This window comes from Loxodonta africana, chromosome 3 (assembly GCF_030014295.1).
Source record: "Loxodonta africana isolate mLoxAfr1 chromosome 3, mLoxAfr1.hap2, whole genome shotgun sequence".
NCBI classification, from domain to species: Eukaryota; Metazoa; Chordata; class Mammalia; order Proboscidea; family Elephantidae; genus Loxodonta; species Loxodonta africana.
In genome coordinates, this window is record NC_087344.1 from 90,616,220 (window position 1) to 90,640,278 (window position 24,059).

Consider the following 24,059-nt stretch of genomic DNA (forward strand, 5'->3'; position numbering starts at 1 on the left):
TTGGATAAGTAAAGCATTACTGAAGAGAAAGAACAAAGTAGGAGACCTCGCACTACCTGACCTAAGAACCAACTATACAGCTACAGTAGTCAAAACAGCCTGGTACTGGTACAATGACAGACACACTGACCAATGGAACAGAATCAAGAACCCAGATGTAAATCCATTTACCTGTGGCGACCTGATCTTTGACAAAGGCCTCAAGTTCATTAAATGGGGGAAAAGATAGCCTTTTTAACAAATGGTGCTGGCAAAACTAGATCTCCATCTGTAAAAAAATGAAACAGGACCCATACCTCACACCACACACAAAAACTAATTAAAAATGGATCAAAGACCTAAATATAAAAACCAAAAACTATAAAGATTATGGAAGAAAAAATAGGGTCAACACTAGAAGCTGTAATGTATAGCACAAACAGGATACAAACCAAGATTAACACGATTAGCTAGACAAATGAGATCTCCTAAAAATTAAACACATATGCTCATCAAAAGACTTCACCAAAGAGGAAAAGAGACCCTACAGACTGGGAAGAAAATTTTGGCTATGACATATTCAAAAAAGTTCTAATCTGTAAAACCTATAGGAAAATCCAACACCTCTACAATAAAAAGACAAATAATCCAATTTAAAAATGGGCAAAGGTTATGAACAGACACTTCACCAAAGAAGACATTCAGGCAGCTGACAGACTCATGAGGAAATGCTTGCAATCACTAGCCATTAGAGAAAAGCAAATCAAAACTACAATGAGATACCATTTCACCCTGACATTACCAACATGAATTAAAAAAAAAAAAGCAGAAAATAGCATGTGTTGGTTGGAGAGGCTGCAAAGAGATTGTAACTCTTATGCACTGCTGGTGGGTATGCAAAATGGTGTGACCATTTTGGAATATGATATGGTGTTTCCTTAAAAAGGTAGAAATAGAAATATCATACGATCCAGCAATCCCACTCCTAGGAATATATCCTAGAGAAATAAGAGCAATCACAGGAATAGACATATGCATACCCATGTTCACTGAGCATTATTCACTATAACAAAACAATGGAAACAATCGAAGTGCCCATCAACAGATGAATGAATAAACTCTGGTATGAAATACTACACAATGATAAAGAACAATGATGAATCTGTGAAACATCTCACAACATGGATGAATATGGAGGGCATTATGCTAAGTGAAATAAGCAATCACAAAAGGACAACTACCATATGAGACCACTATTCTAAAAACACATGAAAATGTTTCCACACAGAAAGAGACAATCTTTGATGGCTATGAGGAATGGGAGGGTAGGGTAGAGAAACACACTAGATAGTAGGTAAGTGGTAACTTTGGTGAAGGGTAATACAGTACACAATACTGGGGAAGTCAGCACAACTTGACCAGGGCAAAGTTATAGAAGCTTCACAGACACATTCAAATGCCCTGAGGGACTGAGCTATGGGGCTGAGGACTAGAGACCATGGTCTTGGGGGACATCTAGCTCACTTAGCATAACATAGTTTATAAAGTAAATGTTCTACATCTGACTGTGGTGAGTAGCGACTGGGGTCTTAAAAGCCTGTGAGCTAGGGGAGATGAGAGGGCGGAGGGGGTCAGAAGCTGGCCTAAAGGATACGGAAAGAGATTATGGAGGGAAGGAGTGTGCTGTCTCATTGGGGGGGGGGCAATTAGGAGTTTATAGCAAGGTGTATATAAATTTTTGTATGAGAGACTGACTTGATTTGTAAGCTTTCACTTAAAGCACACACACACAAAAAAAAGCCTGCGAGCAGCAATCTAAGTTACATCTACTGGTCCTATTCTGCTGGAGCAAAGGAGAATGAGGACCAAAGACACATGGGAAAGATTAGTCCAAAGGACTAATGGACCACAACTATCACAACCTCCACCAGACTGAGCCCAGAACAACTAGATGGTGCTGGGTTACCGACTGCTCTGGCAGGGATCACAATAGAGGGTCCTATGCAGCAGGAGAAAAATGTAGAACAAAATTCAAATACACACACACACAAATCCGGGCTTGCTGGTCTGACAGAGACTGGAGAAACCCTAAGAATATGCCCCCCATGACACACTTTTGATTCAGTACTGAAGTCACTCCTGAGGTTCACCCTTCAGCCAAAGATTAGACAGGTCTATAGGGCCAGTTGGAAACCCTGATGGCGTAGTGGTTAAGTGCTATGGCTGCTAACCAAAAGATCAGCAGTTCGAATCCGCCAGGTGCTCCTTGGAAACTCTATGGGGCAGTTCTACTCTGCCCTTATAGGGTCGCTATGAGTCAGAATAGACTTGATGGCAGCGGGTTTGATTTTTTGGTTTATAGGGCTGATGGAAACCCTGGTGGTGTAGTGATTAAGAGCTACAGTTGCTAACAAAGGTTGGCAGTTCGAATCCACCAGGTGCTACTTAGAAACTCTATGGGGCAGTTCTCCTCTGTCCTATAGGGTTGCTATGAGTCAGAATCGACTTGATGGCAACGGGTTTTTTTTTTTTTTTTAATAACTATTAAATAAATAGAATTTGTAATTTTGAAAGTCTCCAAAAAGAGATATCCAGGCACAGATGGTTTCAGTGGAGAATTCTACCACACGTTTAAAAAAATATTAATACCAATTCTATATAGTCTCTTCCAGAAAATAAAAGAGGAGACAACACTTCTCAATTAATTGTATGAAGCTGTTATTACTCTGATACCAAAAACCAGACAAGGATAGAACAACAACAAAAAAAAAGACAGAGAGAAAACTACAGAACAATATCCATCATGAATAAAAAAATACACACATAAAAATCCTTAACAGAATATTAGCAAATGTAAGTCAGCAATATAAAAAAAGAATTATATACCACAATCAAGTAGGGTTTATTCTAGGGGTGCAAGGCTGGTTCAGTATTTGAGAATCAATCAATATGATCTACTATATTAGCAGGCTAAAGAAGAAAAATCACATGACATGATCATATCAATAAATGCAGAAAAAGCATATGATGAAATTCAACACCCATTCATGATCAAAACTCTCAGAAAATTAGGAATAGAGGAGAACTCCCTTAAACTGACAAAGGTCGTCTACAAAAAACCTACAGCTAACATTGTACTTAATGGTGAAAGACTTAATGCTTTCCCCCTAAGATCAGGAACAAGGGAAAGGATGTCTGCTTTCACCACTTTTAATTCAACATAATGGTAGAAGTTCTAGCCAGTGCAATAAAGCAAGAAAAGGAAATAAAAGCCATACCTATTAGGAAGGAAGAAATAAAACTGTCTCTATTTGCAGATTATACGATGGCCTATGAATGCCGAAAAAACATTTCACAAAATTCAACATCATTCATTATAAAGTAAAAACCCCAAGGAATCTAATAAAACAAAAACAAAACTCCTAGAATAAGTGAGTTCAGCAAGGTCACAGGATACAAAATAAACACACAACTCTATTTCTAACTGCTAGCAATGAACATATGGACACCAAAATTAAAAATACATACCATATAAAATCACTAAAAAAAATGAAATAGACATAAATTGAACAAAATATGTACAGGACGTGCATGCTGAAAACTACAAACCCAAAAACTATAAAACACTGAATAAATAAAAGAGATCTAAATAAATGGAGAGACATACATGTTCATGGATAGAAGATTCAACATAGTAAAGATGTCAATTATTTCCAAATTGATATATAGGTTTAAAGCAATTCCTATCAAAATCTCAGCAAGAATTTTTTTTTTTTGGTAGATATAGACAAGGTTATTATTGTAAAATATATATGGAAAGGCAAAGGAACTAGAACAGCTAAGTTCATTTTGAAAATCAAGAATAAAGTGGAAGGAATCACTCTACCAGAGTTCAAGAGTTTTTGTATAGCTATAGTAATCAAGACTGTGTGGTACTGGTGAAAGGATAGATAAAGATCAATGGAATAGTATAGAAAACCCATAGGTAGACTCACAGAAATATGCCCAACTGATTTTCGACAAAGGTACAAAGGCAATTCAATGAAGGAAGGATAGCCTTTTCAACGAATGATGCTGGAGCAATTGGACATACATAGGCAAAATAATGAACCCTGATCTAAGTCTCACGACTTACGCAAAAATTAACTCAAAATGGATTATGGACTTAAATGTAAAACATAAAACTATAAGACTTTTAGAAAAAAAAATGAGAAAATCTTTGGAACCTAGGCCTAGGCAAAGGGTTTTTAAACTTGCCACCAAAAGCATGATCCATAAAGGAAAAAATGATAAATTAGATTTCATCTAAAATTTAAAACTTTTGCTCCACAAAAGGCACTGTTAAGAGGATGAAAAGTCACAGATTGGGAGAAAATATTGACACACCATGTATCTGACAAAGGACTAGTATCTAGAATATATAAAGAACTCTCAAAACTCAAAAGTAAAAACACAAATAAATAAACAAAAAAAACCTATTCAATTAAAAAAATGGACAAAAGACATGAACAGATATTTCACCGAAGAGGATATAGAGATAGCAAATAAGTACATGAAAAGGTATTCAACATCAATAGCTAGCAGGGAAATGCAAATTAAAACTACTCATCTATCAGAATAGCTAAAATTAAAAATAGTGACAACACCAAATGCTGGCAAGGATGTGGAGAAGCTAGGTTACTCATACATTGCTGGTGGGAATGTAAAATGGTACAGTAACTCTGAAAAACAGTTTGGTAGCTTCTTAAAAACTAAGCATGCAACTACCATAAAGAAATGACCCAGCAGTTGCCTTCCTAGGCTTATCCCAGAGAAACCTGTATACAAATGTTCATAGAAGCTTCATTCATTATAGACAAAACTGGAAACAACCCAGATTTCCATCCACAAATAAATGACTAAACAAACTATGGCACATCCGTACCACGGAATACAGTTACTACTCAGCAATAAAAAGGAACTACCTATTGATACATACAACAACTTGAATAAATCTCCAGAGAATTATGCTGAGCAAAGCAAAAAAAAAAAAGCCAATTCCAAAACGTTACATACAAATGATTCTATTTATGTAACATTCTCAAAATGACGAAATTATAGAAATGGAGAACAGATTAGTGGTTGCTGGGGTATAAAGATGGTCTGGTGTGTGTGTTGTGGGGGCATGAAGGAGTTGGGTGTGGCTATAAGAGGGCAACATGAGGGGTTCTGGTAGTGATGGAAAAGCTCTGTATCTTGACTGTATTAATGTGAATATTCTGGTTATGATATTGTACTTTAATCTTGAAAGATATTTACCTTGGGAAAAACTAGGTAAAGGGTGCATGGGATCACTCTATGTTATTTCTTACAACTACATGTGAATTGTGATGCAATAAGTTACTTAATATGGCCCTTCTAGCCATAGTCTTTGTGACTCCCACACAATGATTGGGTGGGATTATGCAAATAAGATGCTTGTGGGCCACCAAGGGAGATTGGATAGCTTACTAATAATGCAAATAAGGTGCATGAAACCCTGCGAGGGTGGGGCCACGCAAATAAGGTGTTTGGAACTCTAATGATTGGTCAGTTTTGCCATCCTGCTAGGATTAAAAGAGAGCCAATCCTTTTTTTTTTTTTAATCCCAGAGCAGGGGGGGACCTGACTACCACCAGAAGGAGATAGGAGTGGAGCACATCCTTTAGACCGGGAATTCCTGCATTGAGACCCTCCTAGATCCAAGAGACACAGAGAGAGAGCTGTAACACTGAAGACAGTGAGACAGCAAGAAGCAGTGGCAGAGAAATGGCAGCAGCAAGGCAGCAGAACAATGAGAATGGCAGGACACTGGCAGGAGACAGCCTTGTGAGCTTCCCAGCCCACAGAGTGAGAAAGCTAAGTGCCTTCAGGCAGAGGCTTGCTGGCAGAGAGGGGTGCCTCTGAGCACGTGGTGGAGCTAGGCTTGCCAACCCACAGATAGAGAGCTGAGAGCTTCGGGATGAGGCTTACTGGTGGAATGGGGTGCCTGTGGGCACTTAACGGCAGAGCTAAAAAAGCTTTGTAACACTTGCCCGAGCAGGGCAGAGTCCAGGGACCAGAGAGAGGCATGCCTGTGGGCATGGCTGAGAAGCAGCTGTCCTGATCGAAGAACTGTATCCTGAGCGTTGAGCCTGAATTGTAACTTGTTACTTCCCTAATAAACTCCATAATGGTGAGTATTGTGTGTGAGTTCTGTGTGCCATTGCAACAAATTATAAAACCAAGCAAAGAAGTAGAGAGTACCCTGGGAGGGATGGTTGGTGTCAGAATTGGTGAAAGGGTTGGAGGGTGGAGGCATGTCTGACCTCTGCCTCATAGGAATCAGCCTTGGGCTGTTGATCTTGATTCTCCTTCCCCCTAGTAAAATTAGAGGAGGTCAGACGCCACTGTGACACCATTTTTACACAAACCTACAATTATCTCAAAATAAAATGTTTCATTTTTAAAAAGAAAAAAATTGGCAAATTTGCCTGCACCAAATACAAATTTTGTCTATATCTCTAATGCAAAATACATCATAAGTAAAATTAAAAGACAGGTGATGAACATCAAAGATATATATCTGTATATGTTAGAGTCTTGAATTGATACCTAGAATATGTAAGTATACGTTTAAGCAAATGGAAAAAAAGGTAATCCAAAAAGAAGAAACACAAATAACCAGTGCACATGAAAAGATATTCAACCTCACTAATAATCAGAGAATGCAGTTTACGAATGATGTACCTTTTTTTTTTTTTACATTGGCAAAAATCCAAAAAGGGATTATATTAAAAGTGAGAAGGTTGGGGGGAAATGCATATTGTCACACACTGCTGGTGAAGAGTATACATTGGTACAGCCCCTTAGTGGAGCAATTTGGCAGCATCTATTTAAGCCAAAAATGTATATACCCTATGACTCAGTAATTCCCATCTAAATGGCATTGCTTATCCTATAGGAAACAAACTAAATGCCCATCAGTAGAAGAACGGATAAGTAAAATGTTGTAGAGCATAATAATGAAATACTATACAGCAGTTGAAATGAATCAGCTCTAAATGTTTCCTCTCCTTTGCTTGTCACAATAGTCAGGGTAGATCTTATTACTGCCACATTTTACAAATGAGGAAACTGAGGCCGAAAGTCATCTGAAGCATAAGTGACAGCGCCAGCTTCACCTCTTCTCTTATGCCTATTGCTGTGAAAGGGGAATTCTTACTATGTGGTTTGAAACTTTACATTATGCACTATCTCATCTAATTTTTCCAACTACCCTGGTGAAAAAGAAAAAAAAAAGACCCAAACCCTTTGCCGTCGAATCGATTCCAATTCATGGTGACCCTATAGGACAGAGTAGAACTGCCCCATAGAGTTTCCAAGGACCACCTGGTGGATTCAAATTGCCACCCTTTTTGGTTAGTAGCTGTAGTTCTTAATCACCACGCCACCCTGGTGAGGTACCAATTATTATGACCCATTTACAGATACAAAAACCAAGTTTCCAAAAGGTTATGTAACTTGCCCAAAGGGTCACAGCTTGTGGAGCTGAAATTCAAGCCCATTTCTTTCTACCTTCAAGCCCTACTCTTTTCATTTCACCAGGCCAGGTCTGTGGGATGCTCTGGCTTGTGTCCTGCCCTCCTGTGCCTTCCCCTTCACCTCCACACAGCCTTTCTGGCTTCAAGGAGAGTTCAGTGCATCCCTTGGTCCCATGAATGAAAGCCACCCTTCTGCTTTTCACTGTTTAGTCGCCAGCAGGATTTTTCAGTAGACAGGGTTTGAGGCAGCTTGTGCTCTTGCTCTTTGCTTCTTGTTTTTAAGATGGAAAATGTATTTCCTGACCTTTCACTAAAAGATAGTTTTTAGCTCTCTCTGCTTTTGGCTCAAACTCAGTTCCTAGTTCTCCCTCTTCATTTTCTTTTTTTCCTTCTGAACCCACGGTAGCATCCCTAGAGCCTCCTTCCCCTCCTCTTGCATCTGAGACACTTTACAGACCCATTATCTTTCCTTCATCAGAACTTTGTCCCTTACTGAGACTTTCATTTCTACTTGTTCTCTCTTGGTCTTCAGTAGAACACTCCTAGGAAGCATGGAGAGAAGAGATCATCACCCCCATTTTATACCAGGGGAACTGAACTGGCTAAGCCCATACAGCTAGTGAGGGCATGTTGCTTCCATGTCAACCCAGGTCTCCCAGACCCTAAAGCCTGTACTCATGGTACTGTAATTAAGGATCTTGAATTGGGGGCAAGGGTGGAGCAGGGAGTGCATTGGCAAGAGCAGAGTGGGGATGGAAAAGCAGTTTCTAGAAATGGGATCCACCTGTTTGCCCAGGACCTATGAGTTGATGGCCCCAGACAAAGGGCGGCGGGGAGATTGTCCACAGAAGCTGACAAGTATGTCCTTGGTGAAGGGTGAGAAGGGGTAGGCACAGCCCTGGGCTAAAACACCAGAGAACCTGGCTCTGTCCTGGCTTTGTCACTCCATTGTGTGGCCTTAGGCAAGTCACTTCTCTCCAAGGCTAACTTAATCCATAAAATGTGGACAATTATACCTACTCCCAATGGTTAAGGTTGTGTGTCAACTTGACTGGGCCATGATTCTCAGTGGTTTGGCAATTATGATGTAGTTTGGTGGTTATGTAATGATAATTCCATGATGAGATCTGCTATGAGCAGCCAATCAGTTGAAAGGGAGTTTCCTTGGGGTTTGGCCTGCCTCCAGTATATAAATGGATGTTCCAACAAGGCTCTTGCTCTGGATCCTACACCCAGCTTGTTATCATCTGACTTCCAGTTCGTGGGACTTGAGCTACCAGCTTACTTGCCAATCTTGGGATTTGTCAGCCTCCACAGCCTGTGAACCAGCAGCCTGCTGTCTAACCTGCCAATCTTGGGTTCCTCAGCCTATGCAACTATGTGAGTCAGGAGAAGCCTCAGGCCTGACACCTGACCCACAGTCTTGGGACTTGCCAGCCTTTACAACTGCATGAGCCATTTCCTTGAGATAAATCTCTCTCTATATATATATACATATAGGTAGATACAGATATGTTGTTGTTAGGTGCTGTCAAGTCGGTTCCGAAACACTGCCCGGTCCTATGCCACCTTTATGATGGTTGTTATGCTTCAGCCCACTGTTGCAGCCACTGTGTCAATCCATCTTGTTGAGAGTCTTGCTCTTCTTCACTGACCCTCTACTTTACCAAGCATGATATCTTTCTCCAGGGACTGGTCCTTCCTGCAAACATGTCCAAAGTATGTGAGACGAAGTTTTGTCATCCTCGCCTCTAAGGAGCATTCTGGCTGTACTTCCTCCAAGGCAGATTTGTTCGTTCTTTTTGCAATCCATGGTATATTCAACATTCTTTGCAAACACCATAACTCAAAGATGTCAATTCTTCGGTCTTCATTATTCATTGCCCAGCTTTCCCATGCATATGAGGTGATTGAAAACACCATGGCTTGAGTCAGATGCACCTTAGTCTTTAAAGTGACATCTTTGCTTTTGAACACTTTAAAGAGGTCTTTTGCAGCAGATTTGCCCAGTGCAGTGCATTCTTGGATTTCTTGACTGCTGCTTCCATGGGCATTGATTGTAGATCCAAGTAAAATGAAATCCTCGACAACTTCAATCTTTTTCCTGTTCATCATGAAGTTGCTTATTGGTCCAGTAGTGAGGACTTTTGTTTTTGTTTTTTTACGTTGAGGTGTAATCCATACTGAAGGCTATAGTCTTTGATCTTCATCAGTAAGTGCTTCAAGTCCTCTTCACTTTCAGCAAGCAAGGTTGTGTCATCTGCATAATGCAGGTTGTTAATGAGTCTTCCTTCAGTCCTCATGCCCTGTTCTTCTTCATATAGTCCAGCCTCTTGGATTATTTGCTTAGCATACAGATTACCCAGAAAAAAATGGTGAAATGATATAACCCTGATACACACCTTTCCTGACTTTAAACCACACAGTATCCTCTTGTTCTGTTCGAATGACTGCTTCTTGATGTATGTACAAGTTCCTCATGAGCACTATTAAGTGTTCTGGAATTCCCATTCTTCGAAATGTTATCCACAATTTGTTACAATCCACACAGTCAAATGCCTTTGTATAGTCAATAAAACTCAAGTAAACATCTTTCTGGTATTCTCTGCTTTCAGCCAGGATCCATCTGACATCAGCAATGATATCCCTGGTTCCACATCCCCTTCTGTTGTTCTTCAGGATAGATCTTGAAATGTTCTTTTTGATGATGAATGCAACGCCATTCCTCTTCAATTTGTCATTCCAAGCATAGCAGACCATATGATTGCCTGATTCAAAATGGCCAATACCAGTGCCTAGGATATCAATGTTTATGTATTCCATTTCATTTTTGATGATTTCCAATTTTCCTAGATTCATACTTCATACATTCCATGTTCCAATTATTAATGGATGTTTGCAGCTGTTTCTTCTCATTTTGAGTTGTGCCACATCAGCAAATGAAGGTCCTGAAAGCTTGACTCTGTCCATGTCATTAAGGTCAACTCCACTTTGAGGAGGCAGCTCTTCCCCAGTCGTATTTTGAGTGCCTTCCAACCTGAGGGGCTCATCTTTCAGCACTATATCAAACAATGTTCCACTGCTATTCATAAGGTTTCTACTGGCTAATTCTCTTTAGAAGTAGCCTGCAAGGTCCTTCTTCCTAGTCTGTCTTAGTCTGGAAGCTCAGCTGAAACCTGTCTGCCATGCTTGACCCTGCTGGTATGTGAATACTGGTGACATAGCCTCCAGCATCACAGCAACACACAAGCCCCCACCGTACAACAAACTGACAGATACGCGTTACTGGTTTTGCTTCTCTAGAGAATCCAGCCTAAGATATTTCATACCGAGAGTGGTTCTAGAGAAACAAAATTGTAAGAATGTGATTTCTAAATTGGTTTTCAAGTCCGGTTAGTCTTAAAGATGTTGATGACTCTGCTTCCAGTAGTAAAGAAGGCACTGCTAATCCATGGTGTGAGATGGTGAAAGAAATACGTAAAATACCACCACCAATAGATCAAGTGTTGGTGAGAGGTGAGGCTCTAGGTAATCACATATTTGGTATTTTCCTACAATTTTGTGAGAATGAGAAGTATAAGGAAGCTGGTTGGTTGGGTCCTTTCTTCATTAGACAAAGTGGTGAAAGAAAGAGATGAGCTCAGGACTTCAGAGTCACAACTCAAGTGCCACATGAATGACCTCAAAGTTTCCACTTGTACCAGAAAGAAAGCCTTATTTCTTGTAGTATCAGAGCTGATGTTGCTGAAAACCAAATCCAGAGTGTTATCATAACAGTGGCTGAATTACAATGTGAATGAATTTCCAACCTTGAATGGTATCTGAAGTTAAATTGAAGGCATTGATTGGGAAGATATGGGATCCTGAAACTTGGGATGGAGACCTTTGGGCATTTCATCAGGAAGCTGAGCCTCTAAATTCCATTGAATCACTCTTGTCAACAGAACCAGCTCTCCCACTCCATCTGAAGAGATTACTTCATTTTTGTCTGCTAAGTCACTCCCCCAATAAAACTATTAGCCCCTCCACCCCTATCTGATGAGATTAAACCAGCTGTGTCTGAAGAGCTTTTGTCTATCACCTGGAATAGAGTCTGAGTCATTGCCTGGGGAGGCATCTGAGTCAGTGCCTGGGGCATTGAGTGAGGCAGATGCCTTCTAAAACTTTGCTGAATGTTCTTAGAACACATCCCCACTACCCGTTTTTGCTTCTAGACCTATAACTAGGCTTAAGTCCCAGCAAGACCCAAAAGGTCAAGCACAAAGTTTGACCCAGGAGGAGGTATAATACACTCCAAAAGTACTGCTTGACTTTTCTAACATGTACAAACAGAAACCTGGGGAATGTATGTGGGAATGGCTGTTAAGGGTGTGGGATAATGGTACAAGGAACATAAAGGTGGAACAGTCTGAGCTTATTGATATGGGCCCACTAAGCACAGATTCTTCATTCAGTATTTCAGCTCAAGAGGTTAGGAAAAGATCTAATAATTTCTTTGGTCGATTAGCTGAAGCATGGATTATGCAGTGGCCTACACTAAATCAAGTTGAAGTAACCAGACCTACCTTGCTATACTGTAGAAGAAGGTATCCAAAGGCTTGGGGAAATTGGCATGTTACAGCGGATTTATCAAGGTAGACCCATAGACCCACACATAGAGTGACTAGAGGATACGTCTTTTACCACACTGTGTGGAACAAATTTGTGAAGGGAGCCCCAGCATCCTTGAAGACTTCCGTGATTGCTATTTTATGTAAGTCAGATCTGACAGTGGAAACTGCCCTAACTGAATTAAGACACCTAACTACAATGGGGCTGATTGAACCCTGTGGTGGAAGGGGCTAAGTGGTGTCACTCAATTGACAAAGACAAGTTGGGCATGGTTACCATAATTGACAACAGAGTCAAAGCAGTAATCAGAATAGTCTGACTCTTGTGGACTTATGGCTTGAGCTATTTAGTCACAGTGAAATGGATGGGAAGTCTACTAAATATTTACTTGATCTGTGCAAGCAGACGAATTCTAGGTCAAGTGAACAGCAGTCTAACTTGAATCACCAGAATAGAGTCATGGCCTCTCAATCAATTTCCAGACTTGAGCCAGTTTACAGACTCACAACCCTTGAATGAAAGGGAGGCCAGGTTCCCTTGAGGAAGAACCCTGCTACACTGCCAAAAATTTATACTGTTAATTTTTCTCCCAGCCTTCCTCAAGGGTATGTAGAGCCTTTTACAAGTGTGACTGTTCATTGGGGAAAAAGAAATAATCAGACTTTTCAGAGATTACTGGATACTAGCTCTGAACTGATACTAATTCCAGGAGACCCAAAACATCACTATGGCCACCATTCAGAGTGGGGGCATATGGAGGTCAGATTATTAATGGAGTCTTAGCTCAGGTTCATCTCACAGTAGGTCCACTGGGTCCCTGAACCTATTCTGTAATGGTTTACCTAGTTCCAGAATGTATAATTGGAATAGATATACTTAGCAATTTGCAGAACTCCCACATTGGATCCTTGAAAAGTGGAGTAAGGTTATTATCATAGAAAAAGCCAAGCGGATGCCATTAGAACTGCCCCTATCTTGAAAAATAATAAACCAGAATCAATACCACATTCCTGGAGGGATTGCAGAGATTACTGCCACCATCAAGGACTTGAAGAATGCAAGAGTGTTGATTCCCACCACATCCCCATTCAACTCACCTATTTGGCCTGTGTAAAAAACTGGTGGATCTTGGAGAATGACGGTGGATTATCAAAAACTTAACCAGCCAGTGACTCCAATTGCAGATGCTGTTCCAGATGTGATTTCATTGCTGGAGCAAATTAATAAATTTCCTTATACCTGGTAAGCAGCTACTGATGTGGCTAATACCTTTTTCTCCATATCTGTTTTGAAGGACCACCAGAAGCAGTTTGCCTTCAGCTGGCAAGGCCAGCAATACTACCTTCAGTGCCCTACTTCAGGGGTATATTAACTCTCCAGCCCTATGTGATAATTTAGTCCGCAGGGACCCTGATCATCTTTCCCTTCCACAAGATGTCACACTGGTCCATTACATTGGTGACATTATGCAGACTGGACCAAGTAAGGAAGAAGTGTCAATGACTCTGGACTTACTGGTAAAACATTTGCATGCTAGAGGGTAGAAAATGAATTCCACAAAAATTCAGTGACCTTCCACCTCAGTGAAATTTCTAGTTATCCAGTGGTGTGGCGAATGTTGAGATATTCCTTCTAAAGTGAAGGATAAGTTATTGCATCTGGCCCCTCCCACAACTAAAAAGGAGGCACAGTGCCTGGTGGGCCTCCTTGGATTTTGGAGGTAACATATCCCTCATTTGGGTGTGCTACTCCAGCCTATTTATCAAGCAACTCAAAAAACTACTAGTTTTGAGTGGGGTCCAGAACATGAGTCACCTGAGAGCCCCAAATATAGCAGTTTGTAATTCTCAAGCAATTTCCAACATTTCAAAGGTTTTACTGGGATCAATTTCTTTGCTTTGAACTAGAATATCACCTCAGCGTGGTAATTAGCAGGGGCTCTCTCCTGCTGATCAGAGCTCTTTGATTAATACAAAATAGGGAAAAATTAGTACTTAATAAATGTAGTACATTATGTTGACTGAATCCTTTAAAACATGAAGCTCAAGGGAGAAGAAATAGAAAAACGAGGCCGGCCCTACTATTCTACCCCATTTTATAGAATGGTAACTGAGATTCAGAGAGGGAAAGGGGTTAGCCCAAGTTAACACAATGATTTAGTAGCATAATGAAGACTGAATCCTGGGTCTTGAAGCTCCTGGAAGCCAAATGGTTTTCCCATACGTTAACAGGGACTTTGATCAACCAGTAGGTGACCAGAGGCAGGTGACCAGGTCAAGTCTGGAAACCAGGTCATATGAGGGCCAGCTGAGGAGCTGGGGATGTTTGGCCTGGAGCAGAGGAGACTCAGAGCTCACAGCTAGGGCCCCAAATTTCTGCAAGGGTGTCCTGGGGCAGAAGGAGCAGACATTTTGTGAGCAACAAGAGAGCAGAGCTGGGATCAGTGGAGGAAGCCACAGGGAGGCAGACTTTGATTCAATAAAGGTATACTTTTCCTACAATGTGACCTGAAATACTCTTGTAAAGAGTGCCCCATCCCTCTAGGGTCATCAGAAAAAGACTAAATATGGGATTCAGCTGAGGGGATTCTTGCACTGAATAGAAGATTAAACTCTTCCTCTGTACTAGTTGGATGCCTTAAAACACAAGTTAAAATAACAAAAGATCCTAAGGAATCTACAAAACCAACCAATAAACAATCTTCTAGAACTAATAAGTGAGTTCAGCAAGGTCACAGTGTATAAAGGCAGAGCCAAACAGCAATAGCATTTATATGTGCTAGTAATGAATGGTTAGAAATCAAAATTAAAAACACAGTACTATTTACAGTGGTTCCAAAAAAAAAGAAAGAAATACTTAGGCATAAATCTAACAAAACATGTACAGGATCTGTATACTGAAAATTACACATTAGGAAATTTTCAGAAATTGCTTCCTGGTGAAGGAAATTAAAAAAAAAGAGAGAGAGACCTAAATAAATGGAGAAGTATACCGTGCTCATGGATTGGAAGACTCAGATAGTAAAGGTGTCAATTTTCCTGTATTGATCTATAGATGTAACAAAATTCTTATCAAAATCACAGCAGCTTTTTAGTATGTACAGACAAGTTGATTCTAAAATTTATATGGAAAGACAAAGTAACTAGAATAGCTAGTTGCGTTGATTCTGACTCATAGTGACCCTATAGGACAGAGTAGAACCGCCCCATAGGGTTTCTAAGGAGCGGCTGGTGGATTCAAACTGCCAGCCTTTTGGTTAGCACCCAAACTCTTAACCACTGCACCACCAGGGCTCCTATATACATTGAACTTTGAACTGTATAAAGTTGGAGGAAATCACACTACTTGATTTTGTATAACATGAGTCAGAATCGACTCGACAACAACAGGTTTCATTTTTGGTTTATATAGCTACAGTAATCAGGACAAACACCCAGATCAGGATAGACACCCCAGCAACAGACTCACATCATAAGTATGCCCATCATATTTTTTATAAAGGTACAGAGGAATTCAATGGAGAAAGAATAGACTTTTCAATAAATGATGCTGAAACAATTGGACTTCCTTGGGCAAATAATAAACCTTTCCCTAAACCTCAAACCTTAAATGAAAATTAATTCAAAATAAATCATAGATCTAAATGTAAACCATAAACTATAAAAAAAACTTGTAGGAGAAAATGTTTGTGATCTGTGGTTAGGCAGTGTTCTTAGGTAAAAAACCAAAAACATGACCCCAAATGAAAAAAATTGATAGATGGATCTTCATCAAAATTCAAAATTTTTGTGCAGCAAAAGACTCTGTTAAGAGGATGAAAAGACAAGCCCCAGGCTGGAAGAAAATATTCACAAAATACATATCTGACAAAGAACAAACAATACCGTTAGAAAATAGGCAAAAGACTTGAACTGACACTTCACCAAAGAAGATATATGAATGGCAAGTAAGTACATGAAAATATGTTCAATATTATTGCCATTAAGGAAATGCAAATTAAAGCCTCACTGAGCTCCCAATACACAGCTGTCAGAATGCTAAAGTAAAAAATACTAACAATACCAAGTGCTGATGAGAATGTGGGACAACAGAATCTCATACCTTGCTGGTGGCAATGTAAAATGGTACAGCCACTCTGGAAAACAGTGTAGGAGTTTCTCGTAAAAGTTAAACATACATTTACCTTACAAACCAACAATCACACTCCCAGGTAATTATCCTAGAGAAATGGAGTATATGTCGGCACAAAAACCTGTACATGAATGTACATGGCAGCTTTGTTTGTATTGGAAAAAACTGAAAATAATCCAAAAGTCCTTCAATATGCAAATGGTGCATCCGTACAACGGAATGTTATGCAGCCATTAAAAGAAATGAACTATTGATACACACAACGATTTCGATGGATCTTAAAGGTATTATGTTGCCAATCTCAAAAGGTCATAATGCTGTATAATTGTATTTACATAACACTCTCAAAATGACAAAATTATAGAAATGGAGAACAGATCAGTGGTTGCCAGAAATTAGGTTAGGGGGAAGGTCTGACCATAAAGGGGTGGCATGAGTAAGTTCTTTGTGGTGATGGAACAGTTCTGTGGCAACGTTTGTATAAAATTATACATGTGATAAAATTTCATAGTACATATACCTCCATCCCTAAAGATGCATGTAAAAACTGGTAAAATTGAATAAGATATGTAGTTTAGTTAATAGTATTCTATCAATGTCAATTTCCTGGTTTTGAAAGTGTACTGTGGCTATGTAAGACATTATCACTGGGGAAAGCTAGGTGAAAGGTACACAGAAATTCTCTGTACTATTTTTGTAATGTCTTCTGAGTACTAAATTGTTTCCAAATAAAAAGTTAAAAATAAAAGCAAACGAACAAGGAAATGTATTGGCTTAGTAGGTGAAAAGTGCAGGAGTAAGATGGTCTTAAGGCATGGCTTGAATAAAATTCACAATGCCCTCAGACTTATAGTTCTATTCTCTGAGGTCCTCTCAGCTCCGCCCTCTATATTGTGTTGGGTTTCTTTTCAGGCTGGCTTTTCTCATGGTAGTAAGTTGTCTGCCAGCAGTCCCTGGAACTATATGCTTTCTTTTCCCTATCTAGCCAAGAAGAGAAAGAGGGCGCTGTCTATTCCTTCTACCAGAAAGGGGGAAAAAAAAAGCCTGAGCTCTACTCTGATTGGACCATCTTAGGGCATGTGCCCACCCCTAAACCAATTATTGTGACCAGGGAATACTGTGCACTGATTTCAACGGCACTGGGTTTCTGGGATTGCCCATCAATGTAGCAGAGGAATGGTATTACCTGATTGGCTCAGATCAATCTTGCCTCACTCCTAGAGCTGGGATGGGGTCAATCCCATGCAAGGTGAGAAGGGATGGAATGAATGTTGGGGTGCGAACCCCAATGTCCTATACAACTTCCTTCTTGAAATTCATTCTTCCCTTCGTTTCAGAAGCACCGTTCTTCTTGAATACTCTCCATCAATGTATATTAAATTATAGGAGTTTGCTATGCAAAGAAGGTGTAAAATGTCATTCCAAGAAGAAAGATCAGGAAAGGCCCAGAGATGTGAAGGAATGTACCCATTTGGGGAACAGTAAAATTTTTTTTGAACATTTTACTGTGCTTTACATGAAGGTTAACAGGGCATATGAGTCTCCCAATCAATAATTTATATACAAATTATTCTGTGATGTTGGTTGCAATCCTTGTGATGTATCAGCACTTTCTCCATTACCACCTTGAGTTCCCCGTTTCCATTTGTCTGGTTTTCCTGCACTTCCTGCCTTCTCATCTTTCTTTTTGGGCAGATGTTGCCCTTTTGGTTTCATATCGATAATTGTTCTAGGGAGTACTTTCTTTATGGGTGTTATTTATTTTATAGGCCTATTTTGGGTGAAGGGTTATCTCTGGGAATGGCTTTAGTTCCAAGTTAGAAGGGTGTGTAAGGGCCATAATCTTGGGGGTTCCTCCAGTCTCTATCAAACCAGTAAGTTTAGTCTATTTTATGTATTTGAGTTTTGTTCTACATTTTTTTCCCCACTCTAATAGGGGCCTTCTATTGTGATCCTAGTCAAAAAGGTCAGTACCGGTAGTTGGGCACCATCTAGTTCTTCTGGTCTCGGGCTAGTGGAGGCTGTAGTTCCTGTGGTCCATTAGTCCTTTGGACTGATTGCTTCCTTGAGTCTTTGGTTTTCTTCACTCTCCTTTGCTCTGTATGGAAGGAGACTGTCTTAGTCATCTAATGCTGCTATAACAGAAATACCACAAGTGGATGGCTTTAACAAAGAGAAGTTTACTCACTCATAGTCCAGTGGGCTACAAGTCCGAATTCAGGGCACTGGCTCCAAGGGAAGGCTTTGTCTGTCTGACAGCTCTGGAGGAAGGTCCTTGTCATCAGTTTTCTCTTGGTTTGGGAGCACCTCAGTGCAGGAACCTCAGGTCCAAAGGACACGCTCTCTGTGCTCCTGGCACTGCTTTCTTGGTGGTATGAGGTCCCCAACTCTCTGCTTACTTCCCTTTCCTTTTATCTCTTGATAAGGGATATAAAGGGAAACTCCCTTTATATTGGATCAGGGATGTGACCTGGTAAGGATGTTACAATCCCACCCTAATCCTCTTTAACATAAAATTACAGTCACAAAATGGAGAACAACCACACAATACTGGGAATCATGGCCTAACCAAGTTGACACAATTCAATCCATGACAGAGACCAATAATTGTATCTTAGATGGTTGCCCACAAGCTTTTAAGACCCCAGATGCTACTCACCAAAGTAGGATGCAGGACATTATCTTTATGAACTGCATTATACCTATTGACCTAGACATCCCCCGAGATTATGGTTCTCAGCCTTCAAGCCCAGTAAAGTGAGGTATTTGGTTATGTCTAGGAAGTTTCCATGACTGTGCCCATGTGTGCTCTATTATATATATGAATATACATGCAGCACATACAAATACATATGTGGTGTACTCCCATCTACCCTCCTATACCTTACAGGATTATATATGTTATTTACCATAGTTGCCTTTATTCTTGCATACCTCTCAGTGTCTTCCCTTGCCTTGGTCACGTTGTGCTGATGTCCCCCTTATTCTGTATTGCCTTTCCCTTCACCAAAGTTAACATGTATCAACTATCCAGTTAGCGTTTTCCCGTCCTCCCTCTCCCACCCCTGGTAACCATCAAAGAATGTTTCTTTCTGTGTGTAAATCTTTTCTTGACCTTTTATAATAGTGGTCTCATACAATATTTGTCCTTTGGTTGACTTATTTCACTCAGCAAGCATAAGGCCCTCCAGATTCATCCATGTTGTGAGATGTTTCACAGATTCATCATTATTTTTTATCATTGCATGGTATTCCATTGTGTGTTATGTACTACAGTTTGTTTATCCATTCATCTGTTGATGGGCATTTAGGCTGTTTCCATCTTTTTTGCTATGGTGAATAATGCTGGAATGAACATGGGTGCGCATATGTCTATCCGTATCATGTCTCTTATTTCCCTAGGATATATTCCTAGGGGTGGGATTGCTGGATCGTATGGTATTTCTATTTCCAGCTTTTTAAGGAAGTGCCATAACATTTTCCATAGTGGTTGTACTATTTTTACATTCCCACCAGCAGTGTATAAGAATTCCAATCTCCCTACAACCCCACCAGCATTTGTTGTTTTTTGATCAGTGCCATTCTTGCTGGGGTCAGATAGTATCTCATTGTAGTTTTGATTTGCATCTCTCTAATGGCTAATGGGTAATGGGATACCCTAGTGACATAGTGGTTAAGCATTCAGCTGCTAACCCTGGTTTCCAGGGGCCCCTTGGAAACCCTATGGGGAAGTTCTACTCTGTCCTATAGGGTTGCTATGAGTCGGAATTGACTCGGCGGCAGTGGGTCTGGTTTGGTTGTTGTTTTTTTTTTTAATATAATTTTTATCCTGCTTTAAGTGAAAGTTTACAAATCAAGTCAGTCTCTCACACAAAAACCCATATACACCTTGCTACACACTCCCAATTACTCTCCCCCTAGTGAGACAGCTGGCTCTCTCCCTCCACTCTCTCTTTTCGTGTCCATTTCACCAGCTTCTAACCCCCTCTACCCTCTCATCTCCCATCCAGGCAGGAGATGCCAACATAGTCTCAAGTGTCCACCTGATCCAAGAAGCTCACTCCTCACCAGCATCCCTCTCCAGCCCATTGTCCAGCCCAATCCATGTCTAAGAGTTGGCTTCAGGATTGGTTCCTGTCCTGGGCCAACAGAAGGTCTGGGGTCATGACCACCAGGGTCCTTCTAGTCTCAGTCAGACCATTAAGTCTGGTGTTATGAGAATTTCGGGTCTGCATCCCACTGCTCTCCTGCTCCCTCAGGGGTTCTACGTGGTGTTCCCTGTCAGGGCAGTCATTGGTTGTAGCCGGGCACCATCTACTTCTTCTGGTCTCAGGATGATGTATACTCTGGTTCATGTGGCCCTTTCTGTCTCTTGGGCTCGTAATCGCCTTGTGTCCTTGGTGTCCTCCATTCTCTTTTGATCCAGGTGGATCGAGACCAGTTGATGCATCTTAGATGGCTGCTTGCTAGCGTTGAAGACCTCAGACACCACTCTTCAAAGTGGGATGCAGAATGTCTTCTTAATAGATTTTATTATGCCAATTGACTTAGATGTCCCCTGAAACCATGGTCCCCAGACCCCTGCCCCTGCTATGCTGGCCTTAGAAGCATTCAGTTTATTCAGGAAACTTCTTTGCTTTTGGTTTAGTCCAATTGTGCTGACCTCCCCTGTATTGTGTCCTGTCTTTCCCTTCACCTAAAGTAGTTCTTATCCACTATCTAACTAGTGAATACCCCTCTCCCACCCTCCCTCCCTTCCCCGTCTCGTAACCACAAAAGAACGTTTTCTTCTCAAACTATTTCTCAAGTTCTTATAATAGTGGTCTTATACAATATTTGTCCTTTTGCAACTGACTAATTTCACTCAACATAATGTCTTCCAGATTCCTCACTGTTCTGTATCGATGCGTAGTATTCCATTGTGTGAATATACCATAATTTATTTATCAATTCATCTGTTGATGGGCACCTTGGTTGCTTCCATCTTTTTGCTATTGTAAACAGTGCTGCAGTAAACATGGGTGTGCATATATCTGTTCGTGTAAAGGCTCTTATTTCTCTAGGATACATTCCAAGGAGTGGGATTGCTGGATCGTATGGTAGTTCTATTTCTAGCTTTTTAAGGAAACGCCAAATCGATTTCCAGAGTGGTTGTACTATTTCACATTCCCACCAGCCATGTATAAGTGTTCCAATCTCTCCACAGCCTCTCCAACATTTATTATTTTGTGCTTTTTGGATTAATGCCAGCCTTGTTGGAGTGAGATGAAATCTCATTGTAGTTTTGATCTGCACTTCTCTAATGGCTAATGATCGTGTACATTTCCTCATGTATCTGTTAGCTACCTAAATGTCTCCTTTAGTGAAGTGTCTATTCATATCTTTTGCCCATTTTTTAATTGGGTTATTTGTCTTTTTGCAGTTGAGTTTTTGCAGTATCATGTAGATTTTAGAGATCAGGCGCTGATCTGGTTTTTTTTTTTTAATGGCGAATAGTTACAAGCATCTCTTCAGGTGTTTGTTAGCCGCCTAAATATCTTTGTGGAACTGTGTGTTCATGTTCTTTGCCCATTTTTTAATTGAATCTTTTGTCTTCTTGGGAACAGTGAAAATTTTGGTGTGGAAAAACAGAGTTCCTGAGGGAAGAGTGATAGTGATGAAGCTGAAGAGAAGGGATGGGGCCAGTTCATGAAGAGCCTTGAATGCCACATCAAGGATCACGGATAATAGAAGACACTGAAGGCTTTTGAGAAAGAACAGTATATAGACTGGCTTGTTCATAGAAAGATCTCTCTGACCTCAGCATGCAGGAAGGGTTGGAAGGGGCCCCAAAGGAGGCTGTTCCTGGGGTCTGGACAGGAGAAGATGAAGGTCAGACCTAAGACGGTGGCCATGAGGCTGGAGTGAAGTAGGCAGATTTTGTGGATGATGATGAGGTAGGCCTGAGCTCTACTCTGACTGGACTGCCTTACGTCATGTGCTTACCCCTAAACCAAAGACCTGGTGAAGTGTTAGGTTTTGTGAAGGTGTAGGAGAGGAGGTATGAGAGATGACTCGAATTCCTGGCTTGAGCACCTGATGTACTTTTTTATCCAATAAGGCAGGGATGCTCAACTCTGTCATATGCTCCTGCTAAGTCAAGTGAGATGAGGATTTAGAAGTGTTCTTGGGATTTAGTGACAAAAAATTTTAAGGTGTAGTGGGGCAGAAAACAAGTAAATTGTATCAGATAAGTCATGAATGCACAAGGTAAGAACTCTGTGAAATTAGCTGGGGTGTGTGAACCTGCTGGGGGAGGAAGGGGCTGCAGGAGAAAGCCCCATGTCTTCAGCTTGCTGTTTTACAGGCTCTGAGGAGGCACACCCTGACCACCAAGATGGGAACGCAGGCATCGCCATGGAGGTGACAGGAATGCACCCCCTTGGGCAAAATTACCCTTTCCTGAACCGACCACTGGACTGCAATGAGGAGTAGGCTCCGGATCCCAAGCACCTCCTACAGCACTGCTTCATGGCCACAGTGACCGCCAGTGACATTCCAGGAAGTCCTGAGGAGGCCCCTGTCCCCACCTCAGACTCACATGGACCAGCGCCATAAACATTCAATAAATGTCTCCACACCGTCCTCTTTTAGAGTCTCTGTGTGGTGAAAGGTGGGGTAAGGTATAATCAAAAGGGCTTTGGAGCAGAGCAAGGTAAATTAGGGCTTTTCCCAGCAAACCTGCCCAGGTCCTGCTGTGGACTCAGCTATACTGCTCTGCCTGACTTACTGGGGACCCCATGCAAGCAAGGCTGTCATAGAGAGAAGCCTGGGCCCTGTGAGGGGCTCAGAGGAGGCTAACTTAGTCTGGAGGTGTCAGAGAATTACAATCTGGTCTCCTTGCTTCAAAGCAGGTGTGTTTCAGAGCCCCTGGGAAGATTATTGGAACCCCTGGGTGGTGCAAACAGTTAAGTGCTCAACTACTCACCAAAAGGTTGGCCACTGGAACCCACCCAAAGGCCTGGCAATCTGCTTCCAAAAGACGATAGCCTTGAAAACCCTATGGAGCAGTTCTACTCTGCACACATGGGGTCACCATCAGTTAGAATGGACTCAATGGCAATGGGTTTGGGGTTTTTGGCTTTGGGGAAATGATCAGGACCTAGAAGGTGGTGACCCCGTTCCTGAAGTGAGCCTCTCCTGCTCTGAGGAATGGAATGGGAGGGAATGCAGTGTGCACAGGGGCCAGCCATGTTTATATCATTCAGTTTCTTAGATGGATAAAAGAGTGAATGAATGAATGACTGAGAATTAATGGTTAGCGATCCAAGCACAGACTCCAGAGTGTAGACTTGGCCAATTCCTGACTCTGTGGGCCTTAATAAAGTCTCTCTCTGATCCTCCCTCACTGGATTATTGTAAGTGTTCAATGAGGTGATGGATATGAACTCTCTTCATAAACATGAACGTGCTACAAAGACTTTTATTGTTAATTACAGATGGGAGTTGTCAATATAGCCTAGTGACGATCTCTCATTCCTACAAGCAGGGATAATAGTAGTATCACCTCACAGGGTTTGGGGGAGGATTAAATTACTTACTGCATGTGAAGTATTTAGAACAGTGTTGGCAAATGGAAAGCACAACGTGTTAGCTATTATTGTTTTTTTTTTAAGCTGATAGCAAGGGAAACTTAGGGCAGGATGCCAACTGCCACTCCTGTCTCCTAGCTGTTCTTCTCATCCTGACTTTGATAATGGCTTTGGGCTTTGCCTTGGAAATGCAAGGCAATGAGCAAGGAGACTCACTAGCCACTGA

The 24,059-nt window shown here is 41.0% G+C and overlaps 1 protein-coding gene across 1 annotated transcript in view; it reads left to right on the forward strand.

The window, feature by feature from the left end:
* The window catches only part of SHISAL2A (shisa like 2A), a 37,314-nt gene extending 14,127 nt beyond the window's left edge, over positions 1–23,187 (forward strand). The window contains 1 exon segment of the mRNA XM_064281979.1: positions 22,609–23,187. Coding sequence (XP_064138049.1) covers positions 22,609–22,859 — 251 coding nt within the window. The 3' untranslated portion in view covers positions 22,860–23,187.
* The last annotated feature ends 872 nt before the right edge of the window (positions 23,188–24,059 follow it).